Genomic DNA, 24,221 nt, shown 5'->3' on the forward strand with positions numbered 1-24,221 from the left:
CCTATGGAAGATAAATTTTCCAAAAGATGGGCTACTCCTGCAGTGGACGCAGCCATCTCATGTGTTAACAAATCGTTAACATGCCCTGTAGAAAACATACAGGTGTTCAAGGATCCAGTTGATAAGCGCTTGGAAGCACTACTTAACAACTCCTTCACTGCTGCAGGGGCAGTAGTACAGCCAGCTGTGGCCGCGATTGGGGTTGCTCAAGCATTATCGGATCAATTTAAGCAGATGCTTAAACTTATTCCTGCTCAGCAGGCAGAAGAATTTTCGGATGTCCCTAAGGCCATATGTTTTACGGTAGACGCAATCAAGGATTCTATCCAGCAAGCGTCACGTTTATCGTTATCCCTTATCCATATGAGAAAACTCTTATGGTTAAAAAGCTGGGAGGCTGAGCCCCCATGCAAGAAGCTCCTGGTAGGGTTCCCCTTCCATGGAGGACGACTCTTCGGAGAAGACCTAGATAAATACATTCAGACCATTTCAAACGGCAAGAGTACTCTCTTGCCAACTAAGAAGAAGGTTCAGGGGCCTGCGTTTAAACGACAGTATTCCCCTGGGCAGGGGCCCTCTAATACTAAGCAGTATCGACGGCCTCCTGCAAAAGCAAGCTTCGGCTTCAACAGCAGATCACAAGGACAGGCTGTTAGAGGCAAAAGGCAGTGGTTTCGCAAACCAGCAAAACCAGCCCCCAAGCCAACCTTATGAAGGGGCGCCCCCACCCACGAAGGTGGGGGGAAGGCTGCGACTCTTTTCAGAGATTTGGGAAGCCAGCATTCCCGACGAGTGGGTACGGTCTTCCGTGGCCACAGGCTACAAACTAGATTTCCTAAGGTTTCCTCCTCCTCATTTCCAGGAGTCGAGGATTCCAAACGATCCGGAGAAGGGAGCCGCATTAAGATCGGCATTAGATCATCTACTTTCCCAGGAAGTAATAGTAGAGGTACCAGTCCTGGAACAGGGGCTAGGTTTCTACTCCAACCTATTCATCATCCCGAAGTCCAATGGAGATGTCAGGCCAATTTTGGACCTAAAGATGGTAAATACATACCTAAAGATCCGCTCATTTCGGATGGAATCCGTGCGGTCAGCAGCTACCACACTCCAAAAGGACGACTTCATGGCGTCCATAGACATAAAGGATGCCTACCTTCATCTTCCAATTTATCAGCCACATCAAAGATATCTACGCTTCATGGTGGCTTCGCGTCACTTCCAATTCGTGGCGCTTCCCTTCGGGTTGGCTACGGCCCCCCGGGTGTTCACGAAGGTCCTAGCTCCAATCCTAGCCAAACTAAGGATCCAAGGGGTCACGATCCTAGCATACCTGGACGACCTCCTAGTCATAGATCACTCGTCTCCTGGCTTGGAGCGAGCAGTGGCCCTCACGGTCCAATACCTCGAGAGGTTCGGCTGGGTCCTAAATCGAGAAAAGTCAGCTTTCCTGCCCACAAGGCAGTTGGAATATCTCGGCATGAGATTAGACACAGAACAACAAAGAGTGTTTCTACCTCTGAGGAAGGTCAAAGCCATCAAGGAATTAATCCTACTGGTTCTAAGCAAGAAGGAACCGACTATTCGCCTATGTATGAGGTTACTAGGCAAGATGGTGGCCACATTCGAGGCGGTACCATACGCCCAGAGCCACACTCGCATCCTGCAGGCAGCCATCCTGTCAGCATGGAGCAGAAGGCCACAGGCCTTGGATATCCCGTTGCCGCTCTCATCAAGAGTCCGACAAAGTCTGTGTTGGTGGTTAGACCCTCAGAATCTACTGAAGGGGAAGTCTTTCAGCCCAGTGGCTTGGAAGATAGTGACCACAGACGCCAGCCTGACGGGCTGGGGAGCAATTTTGGATGGTTGCACTCGCCAAAGTACTTGGGCAACGCCAGAGAAGCAGTTGCCCATCAACATCTTGGAGCTCAGAGCTGCTCGACTAGCCCTCAGGGCTTGGACGTCAAAATTGCAGGGGTTCCCGGTGAGAATTCAATCAGACAATGCCACGGCCGTGGCATACATAAATCACCAAGGGGGAACCAGGAGTCAAGCCGCTCAGAGAGAGGTGAGCTTGATTCTCCTATGGGCAGAGGCTCATGTGCCCTGCATATCGGCAATATTCATTCCAGGAGTGGACAACTTTCAGGCGGACTTCTTAAGCCGCCAGACTCTATTGCCGGGGGAATGGTCTCTGCATCCACAAACCTTTCAAGCACTCTGCCAAAGATGGGGAGTGCCGGACGTGGATATCATGGCATCGAGACTCAACAAGAAGCTAAACAGGTTCATGTCCCGCTCAAGGGATCCGATGGCCTGCGGAACCGATGCGTTGGTTTGCCCTTGGCATCAGTTCAAACTTCTTTATGCTTTTCCCCCGCTCCAGTTACTACCCCGCCTGCTGCGCAGGATCCGGGTGGAGCACATACCAGTAATCCTGGTAGCTCCAGCATGGCCCAGAAGGGCATAGTACTCGCTAATCTTAAGGATGGTAGTGGGAGACCCTTGGACTCTTCCTCTACGGCCAGACCTGCTATCGCAAGGTCCGATCCTCCACCCTGCCTTACGGCATCTAAATTTGACGGCCTGGAAGCTAAATCCCTGATTCTCAGGGGTAGAGGTCTGTCTCAGAAAGTAATCTCTACCCTAATCAGAGCCAGGAAACCGGTCTCTAGGGTGATTTATTACAGGGTCTGGAAGGCCTATGTAGGCTGGTGTGAGTCCAAGCGATGGCTTTCTCGCAAATTCACCATTGATAGAGTTTTAAGTTTTCTCCAGCTAGGAGTGGATAAAGGATTGGCATTAAGCACAATCAAAGGACAGATTTCTGCTCTGTCAGTGTGGTTTCAGCGGCCGCTGGCCACCCACTCGCTGGTTAAGACCTTCCTTCAAGGGGTCTTACGTATTAAACCTCCAGTTAAATCCCCGCTTTGCCCGTGGGATTTAAACCTTGTTCTGTCAAGTTTACAGAAACAACCGTTTGAGCCGTTGGCTGAAATTCCTTTGGTTTTACTGACAAGGAAGTTAGTATTTTTGGTCGCCATAGTTTCCGCAAGAAGAGTATCGGAACTGGCGGCCTTATCCTGTAAGGAACCATATCTTATTTTTCACAAGGACAGGGTCGTTCTCCGCCCTCATCCTTCCTTCCTACCGAAGGTTGTATCCAGTTTTCATTTGAACCAGGATTTGGTATTACCATCCTTCTTCCCTAAACCTACTTCCAGAAAGGAAGGGTTGCTGCATACCTTGGATATCGTCAGGGCCATGAAGGCCTATCTTAAAGCTACAAAGAAGATCCGGAAAACAGATGTGCTGTTCATATTACCGGATGGGCCCAAGAAGGGGCAGGCAGCTGCAAAGTCCACCATTTCTAGGTGGATTAAGCAATTAATCACTCAGGCCTACGGCTTGAAAGGGTTGCCTCCTCCAGTATCATTAAAGGCTCATTCTACTAGGGCCATGAGCGCCTCCTGGGCAGCACACCACCAGATCTCTATGGCTCAAGTTTGCAAGGCGGCAACCTGGTCTTCTGTCCACACGTTTACAAAATTCTACCAGTTGGACGTAAGAAGGAGGTCTGATACAGCCTTTGGGCAGGCAGTGCTGCAGGCTGCAGTTTGAGACCCTCGGATTCCGGGGGCTCCTCTTTTTTGAGTTAAATTTAAAATTTAAGATTATTTTTCTCAACTAAGTTGGATTTATTATGATTTGAGTATTTCTCTAAATTAAATCCTTTTGTCTTGGAGATGTTCTCCCTCCCCTCATTGTGAGCATTGCTTTGGGACATCCCATATAGTAATGAATATGCCGCTCTGTGTCCCGTGATGTACGATAAAGAAAAAGGGATTTTTAATACAGCTTACCTGTAAAATCCTTTTCTTGGAGTACATCACGGGACACAGAGCTCCCACCCCTCTTTTTTGGGGACCATTTTGGGAGGCATACTGCTTGCTACAAAACTGAGGTACTCCTCCTATGGGAGGGGGTTATATAGGGAGGGGCATTTCCTGTTTGAAGATTGCCAGTGTCAACACCTGAAGGTACTCCATATAACCCATATAGCAGGGGTCTCCAAACTACGGCCCGCGGGCCACATCCGGCCCGCCAGGCCATTTCTTCCGGCCCGCAGCGTGAATCCTTAGTCCACCTGTTAGTTGTGGAACCTGCGCTGCATATTCGCCCCCGGCAATATGCAACGCAGGTCCCGCAATCCCTCCCGGCGTCTCACTGTGTGTGTTGGCTGCTGGGACCATGGCATCCCAGCAGCCAATGAGGTGTTTAGGGCAGACCCGTTGCCGCCTCCCTGCTCCCGCCTCCCGCCTCGCTGTTAACCAGTAACGAGTGTGTAATACCAGCGGGGCGGGAGTCAGGAGATGCAGCAGGTCTGCACAGCCAGTGATGGAGAGTGGAGACGCGCTGGACACATGCAAGGAGGGGGGGGCTGATACACTTGTGTGGGGGTGGGTTGAATGGCGCTGATGGGGCACAAACATCTGGGGGCTGATGACTCTGCTTGGGACACACGTGGAGGGGGGTTGTAGACTGATGGGGACACACATTTCGGGGGGCTGATGGGGACACAAATGTGGGGGGGGGGCTGATGACTCTGATGGGGACATACATGTGGGGGGGGGGGGCTGATGACTGACGGGGACATAAATGTGTGGGGGGGGGGGGGTGATGACTCTGATGGGGACATACATGTGGGGGGGGCTGATGACTCTGATGGGGACATACATGTGGGGGGGGGGGCTCTGATGGGGACACAAATGTGGGGGGGTGATGACTCTGATGGGGACATACATGTGGGGGGGGGGGCTGATGACTGATGGGGACATAAATGTGGGGGGGGGGGGGGTGATGACTCTGATGGGGACATACATGTGGGGGGGGCTGATGACTCTGATGGGGACATACATGTGGGGGGGGGCTCTGATGGGGACACAAATGTGGGGGGGTGATGACTCTGATGGGGGCATACATGTGGGGGGGGGCTGATGACTGATGGGGACATAAATGTGGGGGGGGGGGTGATGACTCTGATGGGGACATAAATGTGGGGGGGAGGTGATGACTCTGATGGGGACATACATGTAGGGGGGGGGGGCTGATGACTGATGGGGACATACATGTGGGGGGGGGGGCTGATGACTCTGATGGGGACACAAATATCTGTGGGGTCTGATGGGGACACACATGTGGGGGTGCTGGTGGCTCTTATGGGGACACAAACATGTGAGGAGGGGGGCTGATGGCTCTAATGGTGACACAAATATGCAGGCGGGGGTGGGGACACCGTGCAGGAAGACTCGGATGAATGAAGGGGGGGGGGGCTCTAATGGGGACACCAATTTGTGGGGATAGCCTGATGAGTGATGGGGACACAGATGATTGGGGACACAGATGATTGGGGACACAGATGATTGGAAGGACTGATGGGGACACAGATGAATGGGGACACAGATGAATGGGGACACAGATGAATGGGGACACAGATGGATGGGGACACAGATGGATGGGGAGACTGATGGGGACACAGATGAATGGGGAGACTGATGGGGACACAGATGAATGGGGAGACTGATGGGGACACAGATGAATGGGGAGACTGATGGGGACACAGATGAATGGGGAGACTGATGGGGACACAGATGATGGGGACACAGATGGATGGGGACACAGATGGATGGGGACACAGATGGATGGGGACACAGATGGATGGGGACACAGATGGATGGGGACACAGATGGATGGGGACACAGATGAATGGGGACACAGATGGATGGGGACACAGATGGATGGGGAGACTGATGGGGACACAGATGAATGGGGAGACTGATGGGGACACAGATGAATGGGGACACAGATGGATGGGGAGACTGATGGGGACACAGATGAATGGGGAGACTGATGGGGACACAGATGAATGGGGAGACTGATGGGGACACAGATGAATGGGGAGACTGATGGGGACACAGATGATGGGGGACACAGATGGATGGGGACACAGATGGATGGGGACACAGATGGATGGGGACACAGATGGATGGGGAGACTGATGGGGACACAGATGAATGGGGAGACTGATGGGGACACAGATGAATGGGGAGACTGATGGGGACACAGATGAATGGGGAGACTGATGGGGACACAGATGAATGGGGAGACTGATGGGGACACAGATGGATGGGGACACAGATGGATGGGGACACAGATGGATGGGGACACAGATGGATGGGGACACAGATGGATGGGGACACAGATGGATGGGGACACAGATGAATGGGGACACAGATGGATGGGGACACAGATGGATGGGGACACAGATGAATGGGGACACAGATGAATGGGGACACAGATGAATGGGGACACAGATGGATGGGGACACAGATGGATGGGGACACAGATGAATGGGGACACAGATGAATGGGGACACAGATGGATGGGGACACAGATGGATGGGGACACAGATGGATGGGGACACAGATGGATGGGGACACAGATGGATGGGGAGACTGATGGGGACACAGATGAATGGAGAGACTGATGGGGACACAGATGGATGGGGACACAGATGGATGGGGACACAGATGGATGGGGAGACTGATGGGGACACAGATGAATGGAGAGACTGATGGGGACACAGATGGATGGGGACACAGATGGATGGTGACACAGATGGATGGGCACACAGATGGATGGGCACACAGATGGATGGGCACACAGATGGATGGGCACACAGATGGATGGGCACACAGATGGATGGGCACACGGATGTAAAGCCTCATGCACGCTGGAAGTTTAGCCCCGCTGCATGATGCTCCAGCGTTTAGGTGCCAGCAAAGAATATAGGAGCACCATCCAGTCCTGCTGTCAGCAGTAAGTCAAATTCTATTCTATTCTTCTTCTACTGTGGATTTATTTATAAATTATGTTTCCGGCCCGCGAATATGTGTGAAATATAGAATGTGGCCCTCGAAGTAAAAAGTTTGGAGACCCCTGCCATATAGTAATGAATATGCCGCTCTGTGTCCCGTGATGTACTCCAAGAAAAGGATTTTACAGGTAAGCTGTATTAAAAATCCCTTTATTACAGGGTGCCTTGGCGCGGCTCTGTGGCTCACGCATGCGTTTGCAAATGCGTGCGGACTGAACCCCTGTTTTTAACGCATACTGTAGACCGGTTAATGGGTTTTCTGCAAGCTGGTCGGTAAGTAGGCTTGGTTTTTCCCTGGGCATTCCCCAGGTTTTTGTTGTTATCTGCTTTAGCCTTCCAATGCTACTTACTGTTATGGCCAGCTATAGACGGGGGCAGTGGACATGTTTATGCTTCACCTGTGGTGTTTATATTGGTCCATCAGTGCACCAACACCTTTGCAGCCATTGTGCTATATGCTGGGTGCTTGGTGTGCTCTTGTACCTTTAAAGGAGGGGTGGCTTCCCTTCAGTTCACCTGCCCCTGTCTATCCATTAAAATGCATGTGCCTCCACTGTGGGGACGCTCATTGTTTAGTGTTAGGACCACAGATATTACAGGGTGCCTTGGCGCGGCTCTGTGGCTCACGCATGCGTTTGCAAATGCGTGCGGACTGAACCCCTGTTTTTAACGCATACTGTAGCCAGGTTAATTGGTTTTCTGCAAGCTGGTCGGTAAGTAGGCTTGGTTTTTCCCTGGGCATTCCCCAGGTTTTTGTTGTTATTTGCCACATGGGGCCCTGGGGACCTCTGATCCCTTTTAACCACTTGACCACTGGGCACTTAAACCCCCCTAATAACCAGGCCAACTTTCAGCTTTCGGTGCTCTCACAGTTTGAATGACTAACTCATTCATACAACACTGTAACCAAATGAAATTTTTGTCCTTTTTTTCCCACAAATAGAGCTTTCTTTTGGTGGTATTTGATCACCTCTGCGGTTTTTATTTTTTTCGCTATAAATGAAAAAAGAACGAAAATTTTGTAAAAAAATTACTTTTTCTTCATTTATATTATAAAATTTTGCAAAAAAGTAATTTTTCTTCAAAAATTTAACCTAAAATGTATACTGCTACATATCTTTGGTAACAAAACAAAAACAAATGTGGATATTATTTACTCTGGGTGAAAGTTATAGGGTCCACAAGCTTTGGTACCAATTACTGAAAATGTATCAATTTGATCACACCTGATTACAGCCTCTCTCATTTCTTGAGACCCTAACATGCCAGAAAAGTACAAATACCCCCCAAATGACCCCTTTTTGGAAAGAAGACATTCCAAGGTATTTAGAAAGAGGCATGGTGAGTTTTTTGAAGTTGTCATTTTTTCCCACAATTCTTTGCAAAATCAAGTTTTTTTTTTTTTCATTTTTATTTTTTTTCCACAACATTTTCATATTGGCGGGTTATTTCTTACACACAGCATATGCATACCACAAATTACACCCCAAAACACATTCTGCTATTCCTCCCGAGTATGGCGATACCAAATGTGTGAGACTTTTACATAGCGTGGCCACATACAGAGGCCCAACATGCAGGGAGCACCATCAGGCGTTCTGACATTCCTCTCCTACATGGAAAAATCATAATTTATTTGCTAGAAAATTACATAGAACCCCAAAACATTATATATGCTTTTTTAGCAAACACCCGAGAGAATACAATGGTGGTCGTTGCAACTTTTTATCGCGCATGGTATTTGCACAGCAATTTTTCGAACACGTTTTTTGGGGAAATAAAACAGTTTTGTGCTTTAAAAAAAAACAAACAGTAAAGTTAGCCCAATGTTTTTGCATAATATGTAAGATGAAGTTACGCCGAGTAAATAGATACCCAATATGTCACCCTTCAAAATTGCACACGCTTGTGGAATGGCGCCAAACTTCGCTACTTAAAAATCCCCATAGGTGACGCTTTAAATGTTTTTACTGGTTACATCTTTTTAGTTGGAGAGGAGGTCTAGGGCCAAAAGTATTGCTCTCGCTTTAACGTTCGCAGCGATACCTCACATGTGTGGTTTGAACACCGTTTTCATATGTGGGCGGGACTTACGAGTGTGGTTGCTTCTGTATACGAATTATTTATTTTAGTTTGACATGTTTTTTCCCAAAAATAAATGTTTTGATTACTTTTATTCCTATTACAAGGAATGTAAACATCCCTTGTAATAGGAATATAGCATGACAGGTCCTCTTTACAGTGAGATATGGGGTCAATAAGACCCTACATCTCACCTCTAGGCTGGGAAGCCTGAAAAAAAAAAAAAAAAAACGATCGCAAAGTATTGCGCAGCAGGGAGTATTGCAGAGTATTGCGCAGCAGGGAGTATTGCAGAGTATTGCGCAGCAGGGAGTATTGCAGAGTATTGCGCAGCAGGGAGTATTGCGCCGGGGGGGTATTGCGCCGGGGGGTATTGCAGAGTATTGCGCCGGGGGGTATTGCAGAGTATTGCGCCGGGGGGTATTGCAGAGTATTGCGCCGGGGGGTATTGCAGAGTATTGCGCCGGGGGGTATTGCAGAGTATTGCGCCGGGGGTATTGCAGAGTATTGCGCCGTGAAGGAAGAGTATTGCAGGGGTTAATGCAGGGATGGCTGAGCAGGGATGGCTGGATCTGTGACTGCAATAGTCACAGATCCAGCCACAGCGCTGCTGACACCCGCGCTCTCCTCTCACTCTGGACCGCTCGGTACAGAGAGAGGAGGGAGGAACCGGCGTCATCAAATGACGCCGGTTTGTTTACATGTGATCGCTCCGTCATTGGACGGAGCGATCACATGGTAAACGGCCGCTATCAGCGGCAATTTACCGCGATCCGTGATCCCGGACATTCCCGTGTGCGCGCCCCAGGGGGCGCGCGGGAGAGTGACTCTGGGAGGACGTTATATAACGTCCTCCCAGAGTTAAGGAACCACCTTACAGCCGTTATTTTACGGCCTGCGGTGGTTAAGTGGTTAATAAAAAAAATAAATATATATATCTATATATATATATAGATATATATAGATATAAAAAATATATATATATATTTTTATTAAAAAAAAGGGGGGGGGGTTGTCATCTGGGGATCTCCGGGCCCCCCGTACCCCTAAAAAACAAAAATTGTCCCTTTTAATAAAAAATAAAATAAAAATATATTAGAAAAAAAATCTTTTTTTTTTATAAAAAAAAGGGGGGGGGGGGGGGTTTCCATCCGGGGCCCTGGGGGCCTTCGGGCCCCTGGGGACCTCCGGACCTCTAAAAAAAAAAAAAAAATTGACCCTTTAATAAAAAATAAATAAAATAAAAATATATTTAAAAAAAAATATATTTTTTTTAATAAAAAAAAAAAGGGGGGGAGTTGCCATATGGGGCCCTATGGGCCCCTGGAGACCTCCGGGCCCCTTACAGGTGTACTGCCTGTACCCCCCTGATGGCGGCCCTGAACGAGTGTTTCGCAATTTGAGCAACTATTTATATTTAAGCCTCTGCAGTGTGCAGTACTGGTTGTTTTACAAAGTGAAGGTTTACATATACCTTAAAGCGGAGGTTCACCCAAAAATCCACTTTTTGACATTAGCTGTAGCATACTGCTAACATCTGCAGTATGCTGTTTTGTTTTTTTTTTCTTGTACTTATCGTTATATGAGCCCTTGTTTTCTGGCTCCGAGCGGGGAATCCTGCGGGGAATGGGCGTTTCTAAGCGAACAGGAGTTGATTCACGGCTGCTAAGGCGTGTCTTGGCCTCTGTTTAATCTTCAACTGCCATGATGCTGCACATGTGATCAGTTATGACACCAGCCATTGGATGGTTTGACAGTTTGGTTGAGAGCACAACCAATGTGACAGTTAGCATTCCCGGCATGCCAGGAATGTAACTGCTTTTTCAAACTGTTAAATTGATGGGTGAACCCCCGCTTTAAACTGGAACTATATTCCCTTGGTGTCCCAGAGCACCCTTACCGGCTGCTGACAACTATGGCCAGTCTTCTTCCAGATACCATTCTTTGGACATTTTCATTGGCCAGGCTGAGCTGATGTCTTCTTGGCAGATGCCGAAATTGTACACAGAGCTCTAGGCAGAATGCCCTTGCTGGGATTCAATGCTCATTAACTAGAGGAGGAGTAATAAACTGTAATATTTTCCGTTATTTCTTGTTCCGTCAGGCTGCTACCATGCAGTGCAAATGCACCCTGGAGAAGAGGCTTCGGGGGACTGGTCGTAGTGGGGGTTATTTACTAAAACTGCAAAATCTGTGTGTGAATAAATAGTTTTTTCCTGCGTGGGTTCCTCTGAGTGCTTGGATTTTTTCCCTCAACTCAGAAACTTACCGATGGGTTGAAAAGGATAAGTGCTGTACAAAATGCTCTTTGCCTCTCTGCTATGGTCTAACCTAGCTTTATCCTTTTTTTTTTTTTTTTTTTTTCGCCTTCTCAGATGCCTATTTACTCTGTTTACATCATGTGCTTGTGTGACCTTGGTGCTCCTTCAATCACTATAGACATCTATAGGGCCCTTTCCCACGTACGGATCCTGTGAGTATCCGTACCGTTCTTATCTGCTTGATCAGTGGGGATCGCTCCATTGATCCCTTGAGCTGGCAGATGACAGGGCGGTCCCTGTGCAGGGACCGCCCCGTCAGATCTCCACTCTCCCCTAAGGGGGGGATTGGATGAACACGGACCACGCTCTGCAGACCGATGGAAAAAGAGGATTTCTCTTTCGTTCATAGACGGACACAGCATCCTTTGACCTTAGGGTTATGTTCCTCCTACCAGGAGATTTTAGGCAGAATTCTTACAGCACCCAAGGTGTTAAAACTTTCCTTCATGCCGATCCTCCCAGGGGGCGTGGCTCCCCCAGGCATAACCCACACCCTGCTTCAGTTTGTTTCTGCTTAACCGTCAGGAGAGTCAGGCTCTCTCTGGAGTCCTGGACTCTGGAGTTTTTTCTTGCAAATTTTTTGCATTTTGCGAGTTTTTTCTCGCTTTTTTATTTTATTTTTATTTTGAATCCTGCGATTCTTCTATCAACAGCCGACTGGGTAACAGGCTGGGTCCTCGACCCTTGTAGTCCCCCCAGGTTCGGCCTTCGAGCGTGTGCCGGCCCTCAGCTCCGCTTTGGGACGTCCACGACAGGCCCCATTGCTCCAGGGGCGGCCGGGGAACTTCGGTTCTAGGGCACACATATGACCGGTCTCTATGGCCTTGTCACAGTGTGTCTGGCTGACAGCCATGCCGTTCGCGGACGTTGGTTCTGTCTGGGATACCTCCAGCCGGGTAGTCGCAGGACAGGTAAGTAGTGGCCCCTTACTCAGGTAAGTGGTCTGGCTGGAATGTTTTCCCTTGGGAGGTCGACTGAGGGTTTTCCCCTGCTTTCCTCTCTCCCTTATTCCTCTCCCTCCTTCCCCCTTTGGGTGACGGCTGTGCAGGGGTTTTTTTCCCTGGGGCTCATATTTTTTTTTTTTCACTCGGGTATGGCTGGGGCTGTTCTGTGTCACTGCAGGGGACTGTGGTGGACATTCTGGGCATTTTTGTGTGTGCTGTGTACTGTTTTGGTGTACTGTCATTTTTGGGTACACTGTCTTTTTAAAACTGCGCAACGGCGGCCATTTTGCCGGAGCCGCGCTTGTATTATTCGGCGGCCATTTTCTTGTGGCCGGCGCCGTTTTCAGCACTAGTTCGGCCTCTAGTGGCCGTTTCGGCGGGGAAAAAAGACCGCGAATCATCTGAGGGGACAGACGCAGCGCTGCAGCTTCTCCTCAGCACACACTTGTCCTTCACAGACCGCGCTGTACCAGGGGGGTGGTGAGTCTCAGGGGGGCCCCAGACTGTGCTCTAGCGGCCGGGAGGTGACCTGTGGGGGACTTTTTTCCTGCCATTGGCAGTGGGGGTGACACGGCAGCTGCAATATGGAGCCTGAATCAGGCCCCTCATTCCTCACAATGCCGGAATTAACCCTTAGCGCCCCTCCCCTTGCCACATCTGTTGAATCGGTGTCGGCTGTCCTGGAGTCTTTTCTCACCAGGTTTGAAGCTGCCAGTGCTCGGTTGGGGGGTAAAAAGCGCCCCCCCCCCCCCGGAGGCTGTTTCTGGGGATATCTCTGACGCAGAATCTGATAACGCTGTTGCTGCTTCTGGTTCTGTCATGTCAGAGGATGCGGGCTTAACCCACATGGACAGCGAGGATGACTCTGCTGCGGAGTCTGCTGACAAGGAATTTGTTGGAGCTCTTATAACTGCGGTACGTGAGACTCTTCATTTAGAGGATGTGGCGGAGACACCAGCGGTGTCAGTCCCTTTTGGATTCCGCAAACCACCGCGTACCGCTAAGGTATTCCCTTGTGTTCCTTATTTGGACAATTTGTTGTATAAGGAATGGGATACACCGCAAAAGGCTTTTACTGTTCCTAAAAGCTTTGCTACCCGTTACCCCCTGGAGGAGGACTTTTTAAAAAAGTGGGTCACTCCTCCGTCGGTGGACCCTCCTGTGTCCAGACTGAGTAAGGCTACTACGTTGCCTGTGGAGGGGGCTCCTGCTTTCAAGGACCCCGCTGATAGGAGAGTGGAGGCCGTGGCCCGCTCCCTGTTCTCGGTGGTGGGTTCGGCGGTAAGGCCGGCTCTGGCCGGCGCCCTGGTTGCTCAGACGCTAACTGAAAGGGCGAAGCTCCTGCTGCAGGATCTGGAGGTCCAGGGTGCTTCCGAGTCCTCTAGGGACCTGGCTGAGCAGTTGATTCAGGGTCAGAAGTTTCTCTGTGAGGCGGCTATGGATTCGATTCCTTTGCTTTCCAGGGCTTCTGTCTACGCAGTGGTTCTGCGCCGCCTTATATGGCTGAAGTGCTGGTCGGCTGACCAGTCCTCGAAAAAGGCCTTGGTGGATTTGCCCTTTAAGGGCGGACGGCTCTTTGGGGCATCCCTGGATGACATCATTAAGGATGCCACTGGAGGCAAGAGCACCTTGCTCCCTCAGTCGGGGAAGGGTAAGGAACCTCGCCGCAAGCAAGGTCCTACTTTTACTACCCCTAAGCGGTTTTTTCGTGCGCCCAGCGCGGCTGGAAAAGGTCCGCAGGGGGCAAAAGCCCCTGCTGCCGGGCGTAAGCGCCCCTGGTTTAACAAACCAAACAAGCCTGCGGAAAAGCCTGCTTCCGCATGAAGGTCTGCCCCCGCCCGGGTCTCGGGTGGGGGGACGGCTTCACGACTTCGCGGATCGGTGGAACTCTCTTCTGACCGACCGTTGGGTTTGCGAGGTGGTCGCCTCGGGGTACAAGATAGAGTTCCTCTCTTGTCCCCCAAACAGATTTTTTCCATCCAACCTCCAGCTTCCTCCGGATCGTCGGCTAGCCCTGTCCGGGGCTGTCCAGGATCTTCTGGACAGAGGGGTGGTTGTGCCAGTTCCCTCGCTGGAACGGTTTCGGGGGTTCTACTCCAATCTGTTCGTGGTTCCCAAGAAGGGAGGGGTTCGCCCTGTCCTGGACCTAAAGGCCCTCAACTCCTTTGTCAAGGTGCAGCGATTCAGGATGGAGTCGGTCCGTTCTATCATAGCGGCCCTCCACCAGGGGGACTTCATGGCGTCCTTGGACATCATGGACGCATACCGGCATGTCCCCGTTTGCACAAGCCACCAAAGGTATCTGCGTTTTGCGATCGGGGAGGACCACTATCAATTCGTGGCCCTCCCGTTCGGGCTGGCGTCGGCACCACGGGTGTTCACCAAGGTGCTCGCCCCGATCCTGGCCTTGCTAAGGCAGCGAGGGATCGCTATCGTGGGATACCTGGACGACCTTCTCCTGAGAGCTTCTTCAAGCTCAGAGTTAGAGGAGGACGTGTCCATCACGTGTCGGACTCTGCAGGAGTTCGGCTGGCTTCTGAATCTCAAAAAATCAGTGTTGGTTCCGTCCCAGAGGCTGGAACACCTGGGGCTGGTTTTGGATTCGGGGGAGGCAAAAGTGTTCCTCCCATCGGAAAAACTGCGGACCCTGCAATCTGCAGTGAGACAGTTGTCGACCCAGAAGTGGTCGTCTCTTCGCTTCTGCATGCGGGTTCTGGGTCTGATGGTGGCCTCCTTCGAGGCGGTTCCGTATGCCCAATTCCACACCAGGGTACTACAGAAGGAGATTCTGTCACGATGGGACAGGGTCCTATCTTCTCTGGATCGCCAGATTCGGTTGAGCCATCTGGCCAAGTCTTCCCTGGCATGGTGGCTGACGTCTCCGGTTCTTCGGTCCGGGAAGTCTTTTCTTCCGTGCCGCTGGACAGTGGTCACGACGGATGCCAGCCTCTTCGGCTGGGGGGGCGTCTGGGGCACCCAGTCAGCCCAGGGGCGTTGGACTCAGGAGGAGTCCCGCCTGCCGATCAATATCCTGGAGCTCCGAGCGATCAAGCTGTGCCTTGTCAGGTGGTCCCTGGAGCTGCAGGGCCGTCCTGTCAGGATCCAGTCCGACAACGCCACGGCCGTGGCGTACGTCAATCATCAGGGCGGCACAAGGAGCTCGGCCGCGGCGACGGAGGTCGCTCACATACTTCGGTGGGCCGAAAGGTCCGTTCCGGCCCTGTCAGCGGTATACATTCCGGGAGTTCTGAATTGGCAAGCCGACTTCCTAAGTCGCACGACTCTGGATCAAGGGGAGTGGTCTCTCCACCCGGAGGTTTTTCAGATCCTGTGTCAAAAATGGGGCACTCCAGACGTGGACCTTCTGGCGTCCCGTCTCAATCGGAAGGTACCACGGTTTGTGGCCAGGTCAAGGGACCCGTGGGCAGACGCGTCAGACGCGTTAGTCCTCTAAGGCTCCTACCCCGCCTGCTGCGCAGGGTGGAAGCCGAAGGGATTCCAACGATCCTGATCGCCCCAGATTGGCCGCGTCGCTCTTGGTACGCGGACCTGGTACGTCTGGTGGCAGACGCCCCCTGGCGCCTGCCTCTGAGGGAAGATCTCCTGTCTCAGGGCCCGATCTTCCATCCTGCTTTACGGTCACTGGCTTTAACGGCGTGGCTGTTGAGAACCAGGTACTGAAGGACCGGGGCCTGTCGGGCCCGGTAATCTCTACCATGATACGTGCACGGAAGTCCACTTCTCGAAAAATGTATCATCGTACATGGAAAGCATACATCTCTATGTACGAGGAGATGAAGTGGCACCCCCGTACTTACGTGGTGTCCCGGATCCTGCTGTTCCTACAGCGGGGAGTGGACCAGGCTCTTGCCTTGAGCACGATCAAGAGTCAGATTTCTGCTCTGGCTGTTTATTTTCAGCGTCCCGTGGCAGCGCACTCTTTGGTTCGCACGTTTGTGCAGGGGGTCCGGCATGTGGCCCCCCCGGTGCGCCCTCCGCTACCTTCTTGGGACTTGAACTTGGTCCTCTCGGCGCTACAGCGTGCCCCCTTTGAGGACATTCGGGAGATCCCCTTGCTGACTTTGTCGCAGAAGGTGGTCTTTCTGGTAGCTATTGCCTCTATCAGACGAGTGTCTGAGCTGGCGGCCTTGTCTTGCAAGGCCCCCTACTTGGTCATCCATCAGGATAAGGCGGTGCTGCGCCCGCGACCTTCTTTTCTTCCGAAGGTCGTTTCGGCCTTTCACATTAACGAGGACATTGTTGTTCCATCATTATGTCCTCAGCCGAAGAACCCGAAGGAAGCCGTTTTACATTCTCTGGATGTGGTTCGGGCCCTTCGAGTTTACTTGTCGGCGACAGCTCCGTTCCGGAAGTCGGACTCGCTGTTCGTGTCTGTGTCCGGTCCCAGTAAGGGCCTGGCAGTCTCGTCGGCCACCATTTCCAGGTGGATCCGACAGGTTGTGCTTCAGGCCTACGCCCTGAAGGGGCGGGCGCCTCCCTTTCGGGTCACGGCGCATTCGACCAGGGCGATTGGAGCCTCCTGGGCTTTCCGACACCAAGCCTCTGTGTTACAGGTGTGTAAGGCTGCGACCTGGTCGTCGGTCCACACTTTTTCAAAGTTTTATAAGGTGGATGTGAGTGCATCTTCTGATGCCTCATTCGGCCGCAGGGTGTTACAGGCTGCAGTTTAAGGTTGGAGTTCCTCCGTTGAGTAACTCCGGTTTTGTTTGGGGTGTAACCTGTTGTTTGCTGTGTTATTTTTCCCACCCCTCGTTTTTTTGACACTGCTTGGGGACGTCCCTAAGGTCAAAGGATGCTGTGTCCGTCTATGAACGAAAGAGAAAAAAGGATTTTTGTACTCACCGTAAAATCCATTTCTCTGAGTTCATAGACGGACACAGCACCCACCCCTCCTTGGTTTGTACTGCTTGTTACGAACTGAAGCTGCTGAAGCAGGGTGTGGGTTATGCCTGGGGGAGCCACGCCCCCTGGGAGGAGCGGCATGAAGGAAAGTTTTAACACCTTGGGTGCTGTAAGAATTCTGCCTAAAATCTCCTGGTAGGAGGAACATAACCCTAAGGTCAAAGGATGCTGTGTCCGTCTATGAACTCAGAGAAATGGATTTTACAGTGAGTACAAAAATCCTTTTTTTCCCCCCTCTGCAGAATCGGACCATAGCGGGGACCGATGACATCGGGTGTCAATGGATGTTCATCCGCTGACACCCGCTATGCCATAGGGATACATGTATGTCCGTATTTCATCCAAAAACAGATGGATGAAATACGGACATACTGTCCGTACGTGTGAAAGGGCCCTTAGAGTTTTGTGAAAATGTATGTGTGAAGGAATGTTTAAAGTGTTACTCTGTCCACACATTCAGGACAAGCAACTGATTTTGTTTTCATAGAGGAGCTTTTATTGTAATTCCAGACCCAGAGCATAAAATAATGCCTTGGGTCTGATGACCAGTATTTCAGCAATGGGTATATGGTTTTATGTGAAGCCTTCTTATGAGGCCAGATACGCTTCGAAAACGGCACAATGCAGACTTTGGAGAGCGTTGGGGGGTTGGGATAGGTTAGGTAAGGGTAGGGGAGCAAAAAATAAGTGCACTTACCCTTGCACTAGTCTGTCTAGACTCTAGGGCCCGGATTCACGTAGAAGCGTGCATCTTTGTGCAGGCGTAACGTATCCTATTTACGTTACGCCTCCGCAACTTTGACAGGCAAGTGCCGTATTCTCAAACCAAAGTTGTGTCGGCGTAGCGTAAATAGGCCGGCGTAAGCCCGCCTAATTCAAATGTGGTAGATGTGGGCGTGTGTTATGTAAATTTAAAGCGGGGGGTTCACCCTTAGAGGGCACTTTTTCCCCTTAGATTCCTGCTCGTTTTCTCTAGGGGAATCGGCTATTTGTTTTAAAATATGTGCAGTACTTACCCGTTTACGAGATGCATCCTCTCCGTCGCTTCCGGGTATGGGCTGCGGGAATGGGCGTTCCTTCTTGATTGACAGGCTTCCGACGGTCGCATCCATCGCGTCACGATTTTCCGAAAGAAGCCGAACGTCGGTGCGCAGGCGCAGTATAGAGCCGCACCGACGTTCGGCTTCTTTCGGCTACGAGTGACGCGATGGATGCGACCGTCGGAAGCCTCTCGGAAGACTGTCAATCAAGAAGGAACGCCCGCTCCCGAAGACCCATACCCGGAAGCGACGGAAGAAGATGCAGCTCGAAAACGGGTAAGTACTGCTCATATTTTAATACAAATAGCCGATTCCCCTAGACCGAACGAGCAGGAATCTAAGGGGAGAATTTTTTTTTTTTAACAAATGGGTGAACTCCCGCTTTAATGTGACCCCACGTATATGACGCTTTTTACGAACGGCGCATGCGCCGTCCGTGAAAGTATCCCAGTGCGCATGCTCCAAATTAACCCGCAAGAAGCCAATGCCTTTGACGTGAATGTAAATGACGCACAGCCCTATTCGCGAACGACTTACGCAAACGACGTAAAACGTGAAAAATTTTACGCTATTCCGACGTCCAAACTTAACATTGGTACGCCTCATATAGCAGGGGGTAACTTTACGCCGCAAAAAGCCTAACGTAAACTGCGTATCTGTACTGCGTCGGCCGGGCGTACGTTCGTGAATTGGCGTATCTAGCCAATTTACATATTTCTAGGCGTAAATCAGCGTACACGCCCCTAGCGGCCAGCGTAAATATGCGGTTAAGATACAACGGCGTAGGAGACTTATGCTGGTCGTATTTTATACAAATTCTGGCGTATCTGATTCTTTGAATCAGGCGCCAAGATACGACGGCTCGGACTCAGAGATACGTCGGCGTAACTTGTACGAGATTCCGGGCCTAGATTTGTAAACTGCTCTGGGGTAGACACTTAATTTAGATATACTTGGACCTTCCTTAAAGAGTTGATATAAATAACTTTTCAATTATTTTACATTTCACATAAAATTTGCATATGCCAGTCTACCTGTTTTTTTTTACTGTTTATTTCTATAGTCCTCACAGATACATTGGACAAGAGAGGTGTGTTGGCACAGCTTAAAGCGCAGATCCATGCTGAGGTTTTTGCAGCTTTGGATGATCGGAGTGAGCCACGACCAGTGTTGTCACATGAGAATCTTCTCATAAATGAAATGATCAGGGAATATTTGGATTTCAACAAGTACAAATACACCTCATCGGTCCTAACTGCAGGTAAGGTTGTTCGCTTGGTGTATCAATATAGGCACATAGAGTGGGCCTATCAGTTTGCTGGTAGGTCATTGCTGCAAGTGAGAAAGTTAAAATAGAGGGTAATGCTTATGGGAAAAAACTTGAGGCTATATTGGATGTGGTGGCTCATCCGTTTTCTTTTTTTCTGGGCTTCCCCCTCTGTTATCAACTGGTGATCCAGTCAGTAACACACCTCCTGTATTAGGGGGCCTACATTTTGAAAGAAGGTGCACAGGGGGCACCTTTGGACAGAAGCATTGTTAGTCTGGGGGAGGGTATTGTTGGATGTACTAGCAGGTTTAGATGCGCTAATTATAGGAATTTGTAAGAAATTCTTCAAGGGGAAAATAGAGTATTTTTACACTCATTTTGTTAATTCAGGGTTTATACACACTATGGGCCTGATGTACTATGCTCTGTGCGCTGCGCTGGTTCATGCGTTGATTAGTACTCCGGGTGGAGGCTTAATTGGGCGCATGAACCAGCGTAGCAGCCGGCGCATTGAAAGTAATATGTAAAGCCGCGCCGAACTCCCTATAGAAGTCTATGGGAGAAATCAAAAGTGTTCATTTTAAAGGCTAATCTGCTAGTTTTGTCCTAAAAAGTGTTTGGGGACCTCAGTCCTGTCCCAGGGAACATGTATCAATGATTTTTTTATTTTTTAAAACGGCCGTTTTTTCGGGAGCAGTGAAATTAATAATTCTTAAAGTGAAACAATAAAAGTGAAATATTCCTTTAAATTTCGTACCTAGGGGGGGTGTAATGTCAGCATGTGAAATAGCGCATTTTTCCCGCACTTAGAACTGCCCCTGCACAAAATGACATTCAGAAGGAAAAAAGTCATTTAAAAATTCACACGCGGCTATAATGAATTGTCGGCTCTGACAATTCTAAAGGGATTCATTCATAAAACAAAAAAAAAAATGTGTAGGGGTTCCCCCAAATTAAATTACCAGGCCCTTCAGGTCTGGAATGGATATTAAGGGGAACCCCGCCGTAAAAACCAAAAAAAAAAAGACGTGCGGTTCCCGGCAAATATCCATTCCAGGCCCTTCAGGTCTGGTGTGGATTTTAAGGGGAACTCCACCCCAAATTTAAAAAAAAATTGGCGTGGAGTCCCCCTAAAAATCCACACCAGACCCTTATCCGAGCACGTTGACCTGGCCGGCCGCAGAAAAGAGGGGGGGACAGAGTGCGGCCCCCCCCCCTCTCCTGAACCGCACCAGGCCACATGCCCTCAACATGGGGAGGATGTCCCCATGTTGATGGGGACAAGGGCCTCATCCCCACAACCCTTGCCCGGTGGTTGTGGGGGTCTGCGGGCGGGGTGTTCTGTTCCCACATGAAGGCGAATGAAGGTATAACTGATAATAGCTGTGTGACTTCTTACCTTCGTATCCAAGCAGTGGGGCAGACAGGACCGGCAGATGTTCAGGTTAGATGGATCCAGACTCAGACATGAAGATGAAATCAGCGTGGGTTTATTCAATCCAGATAAGACAACAAACGGTGATACAATACTGTTCTGTAGTTGTGGTATCAATGCTGACTTGTTAGAATATGTCCTGAGGCTAGCTGCTGTGGCTGCAGAGCTGCTGCTGAGCTGCTGCTAACTACTGCTGACTTCTGCTGACTTCTGCGTGGTCAAAAACTGATGCCTTCTCACGAGCCCAAAAATGTGGAGTGTCTAGTCACACAGCCATGAGGAGATACTGAAAATGGCTGCTCCCAGTGAAGAGACCTGCCCAGCAAGAGTCCACGCCTCCAATTTAGAAAAAACTTTACTAACAAGAACAGGGACGTGTGGCATGCAAATTCTGGCCAGCAGATGGCAGCAGTGAAAGAAATGCATGAAAACAAACATGTAGAAATAAAGATTAATAATGTAATGTACAAATAACTATAAGGAGAACAGCACACTCCCCGTCTGAAATTTACGTAAGGAGATTTCACTATGACGAATGTCCATAAAATATAATACAACCTGTAACAAAGAACATGTGAAATGCAATAAACATGACATAGTGGGTTGGCTGACCCATAGCGGGTAAAACTGTGAAGTTCGAGTTCAGTCCTTTTTCATCCTTCAGGAACGTTCTCGATGGGTAATATTAGAATGAGTTCGTTAATCGGCCTTGCAAAAGTTTTAAGCTCACCCTTCCTGAAGATCTTCAGCTCCACCTTTCGGACCTTGCCATCCTTGCTAGGAAGAACCTTTGTAATTAGTCCCATAGGCCAGGTGATCCTTTCGGTTTGTTGATCCTTCATCAATACGAGGTCTCCTTCTTTCAAGTTTGGTTTTTGATGTTGCCATTTCCTCCTTCCTTGAAGAATATTGAGATACTCTTTACGCCATCTGTTCCAGAAGTAATCTGCCAGGTGTTGTACACGTTTCCAGTGTTTTTGGTAGATATTCCCATGGGTAAATTCTCCACTAGGCGTGAGCATATTGTCCGTTTTTTGGGTAAGTAGAATAGCCGGAGACAGTATGGCTGGTGTTTCAGGATCCATAGATACTGGCACAAGGGGTCTTGAATTGATGATAGCTGAAACTTCAGCGAGAAGAGTGACGAGAGTCTCGTGCGTAAGTCTTGAAGAGTTTACATCCATCAACATAGAATTTAAGATGTTGCGTGAGATCCCGATCATTCTCTCCCAGGAACCCCCCATGTGGGAACTATGAGGAGGATTAAAAATCCAGGTGCAACCTTTCTCCGCCAACTGATCTTGGATAGGCTTAGTGTCGATGTTCAGTTCTCTACAGACGCCGATGAAGTTACTTCCCTGGTCTGACCTCAACTGTTTCACTGGTCCTCTGATGGCGAAGAACCGTCTTAAGGCATTAATGAGGCTGGATGTGTCCATAGATTCTATCACCTCTATATGAACGGCTCGCACACTCATGCAAGTAAATAGCACGGCCCAACGTTTACTGTTTGCGTGACCACCACGGGTTCTACGTGCGGACACCATCCATGGTCCAAAGACGTCTAGGCCAGTGTAGGTGAAGGGCGGCTCTGTGCATAGTCTATCCGCGGGCAAGTCGGCCATTTGTTGGTGTAGCTGTTTTCCTCTGGCTTTACGACAGTGCACACAGTCATGCAGTAGTTGGGCTACACGTTTCTTCATACCTATAATCCAAAGACCCGCAGACCTTAACTTGCCCTCAGTGATTTGTCTGCCCTGGTGTTCAGTCTTTTTGTGGTAATGTCGGATCAGCAACGTGGTGATATGATGTTTGCTGGGAATAATGACAGGATTTTGCTCCGCAACTCCTAGGTGGGCTTGATTCAAACGACCACCAACTCTGAGCAGGCCAAAAGTGTCCATAATTGGATTTAAGTTAGCAAGAGGTCTTTTTATAGGAATCTGCTGTCTGTTGTTCAAGCACTTCCATTCTACGTTAAATTCCTGCTGCTGGACATGACGTATTATGAGAGACTCGCTATGAGAAATGTCCTCAGCAGAGAATGGTTTATGACAGATGTGCCAACCGTGACAATCTTTATCTTCTTGAGTGTTGTGATAACATCTGGCGATGTGCACTAACCTTGCAATGGTTCTGACGAGTCTCATCCAACTGGAGAAATGTTCAAAACGATGACAGTCAAGCCTGGAGGTCTGCTTTGTTTCAGTGACTAATGTGCTAACTTCGGCGCGGATTTCTGGATCATTATCCGGATCCTGGATGCTGTAAACTTCCTGTTCACATTTGTCTGCCCGTCCTAGCAGAAACTCTGGGCCTGTAAGCCAAGTAGATTTAGCAAAGGAACCCACAGACGTAGGCCTGGTGGCGTGATCTGCTGGATTAAGTTCGGATGGTACGACAATGTGTTCTCTCGTCTCAAGCTTGGTGTTCATGGTACGCTGAAGAAAGTTAGAACTGGATAGCGCTTGCTCCTGATTGTCTGGGAGTCTTACCCTGGTGGTTCCGTAGGGTAATGGAGAAACGCAGTGATTGGTTTCATCTTTAAAGAACTCTCTGTCTTCTACTGGTAAGGCTACCTTATCGTCATCCTTGGTTGTGCGAAAGACTGATCTCCCCAAGTCGTCAGCAAAGAGGGGAGAAATTATGTCAGGTGGTTGTACGAGGTCTGGAGACTTCTCTTTCACTTCGTAGTGATGAGGACACGGCTTAATGCAAGTTGTGCGTCCGTCTCCACGCACGTACGTTTTGAAGGAGTCGATTTCTGGTTGATCCAGGCATACGTTTCCTATGACTACCCATCCCAGGTCCAGCCTCTGGGCATATGGTGCGTAGTCAGGACCATTACACTGTTGGCGCACCTTGTGCACCCTTAGATTGTCTCTGCCAAGCAGGAGTAGAATCTCAGCATTGTTGTCCATAGGTGGGATAACGTTGGCTAGATGCCTTAGGTGCGGTTGGTGAAACGCAGCTTCTGGGGTAGGAATCTCATCCCTATGGTTGGGTATTTGATCGCATTCAATCAGTGTTGGTAGGGGTATTTCTGTATTCCCACTGATGGGGGAAGCAATGAATCCTTGCGCCCTCCTGCCGCTAGTCTCAATGCGGCCTGAGCAGGTGTTTAAGATGTAGGGTTCTGATGGTCCCTTTATCCCGAAGGCTTCAAAGAATTTAGGTCCTGCTAGGGACCGGTTGCTTTGGTCATCGATGATGGCATACATTTTTACTGCCTTTTCTGGTAGTCCCTCTGGATAGACCTTGATTAGGCA

The 24,221-nt window shown here is 49.8% G+C and overlaps 1 protein-coding gene across 1 annotated transcript in view; it reads left to right on the plus strand.

Moving 5' to 3' along the window:
- Nucleotides 1-24,221, plus strand: part of CEP20 (centrosomal protein 20) — a 75,774-nt gene that overhangs the window by 10,343 nt on the left and 41,210 nt on the right. The window contains exon 2 of the mRNA XM_040356918.1: nt 19,311-19,508. Within this exon, the coding sequence (XP_040212852.1) occupies nt 19,311-19,508 (198 nt within the window). The remainder of the gene's footprint in view (nt 1-19,310; nt 19,509-24,221) is intronic.

The sequence above is a fragment of the Rana temporaria genome, chromosome 6 (genome assembly GCF_905171775.1).
Source record: "Rana temporaria chromosome 6, aRanTem1.1, whole genome shotgun sequence".
Taxonomy (NCBI): domain Eukaryota; kingdom Metazoa; phylum Chordata; class Amphibia; order Anura; family Ranidae; genus Rana; species Rana temporaria.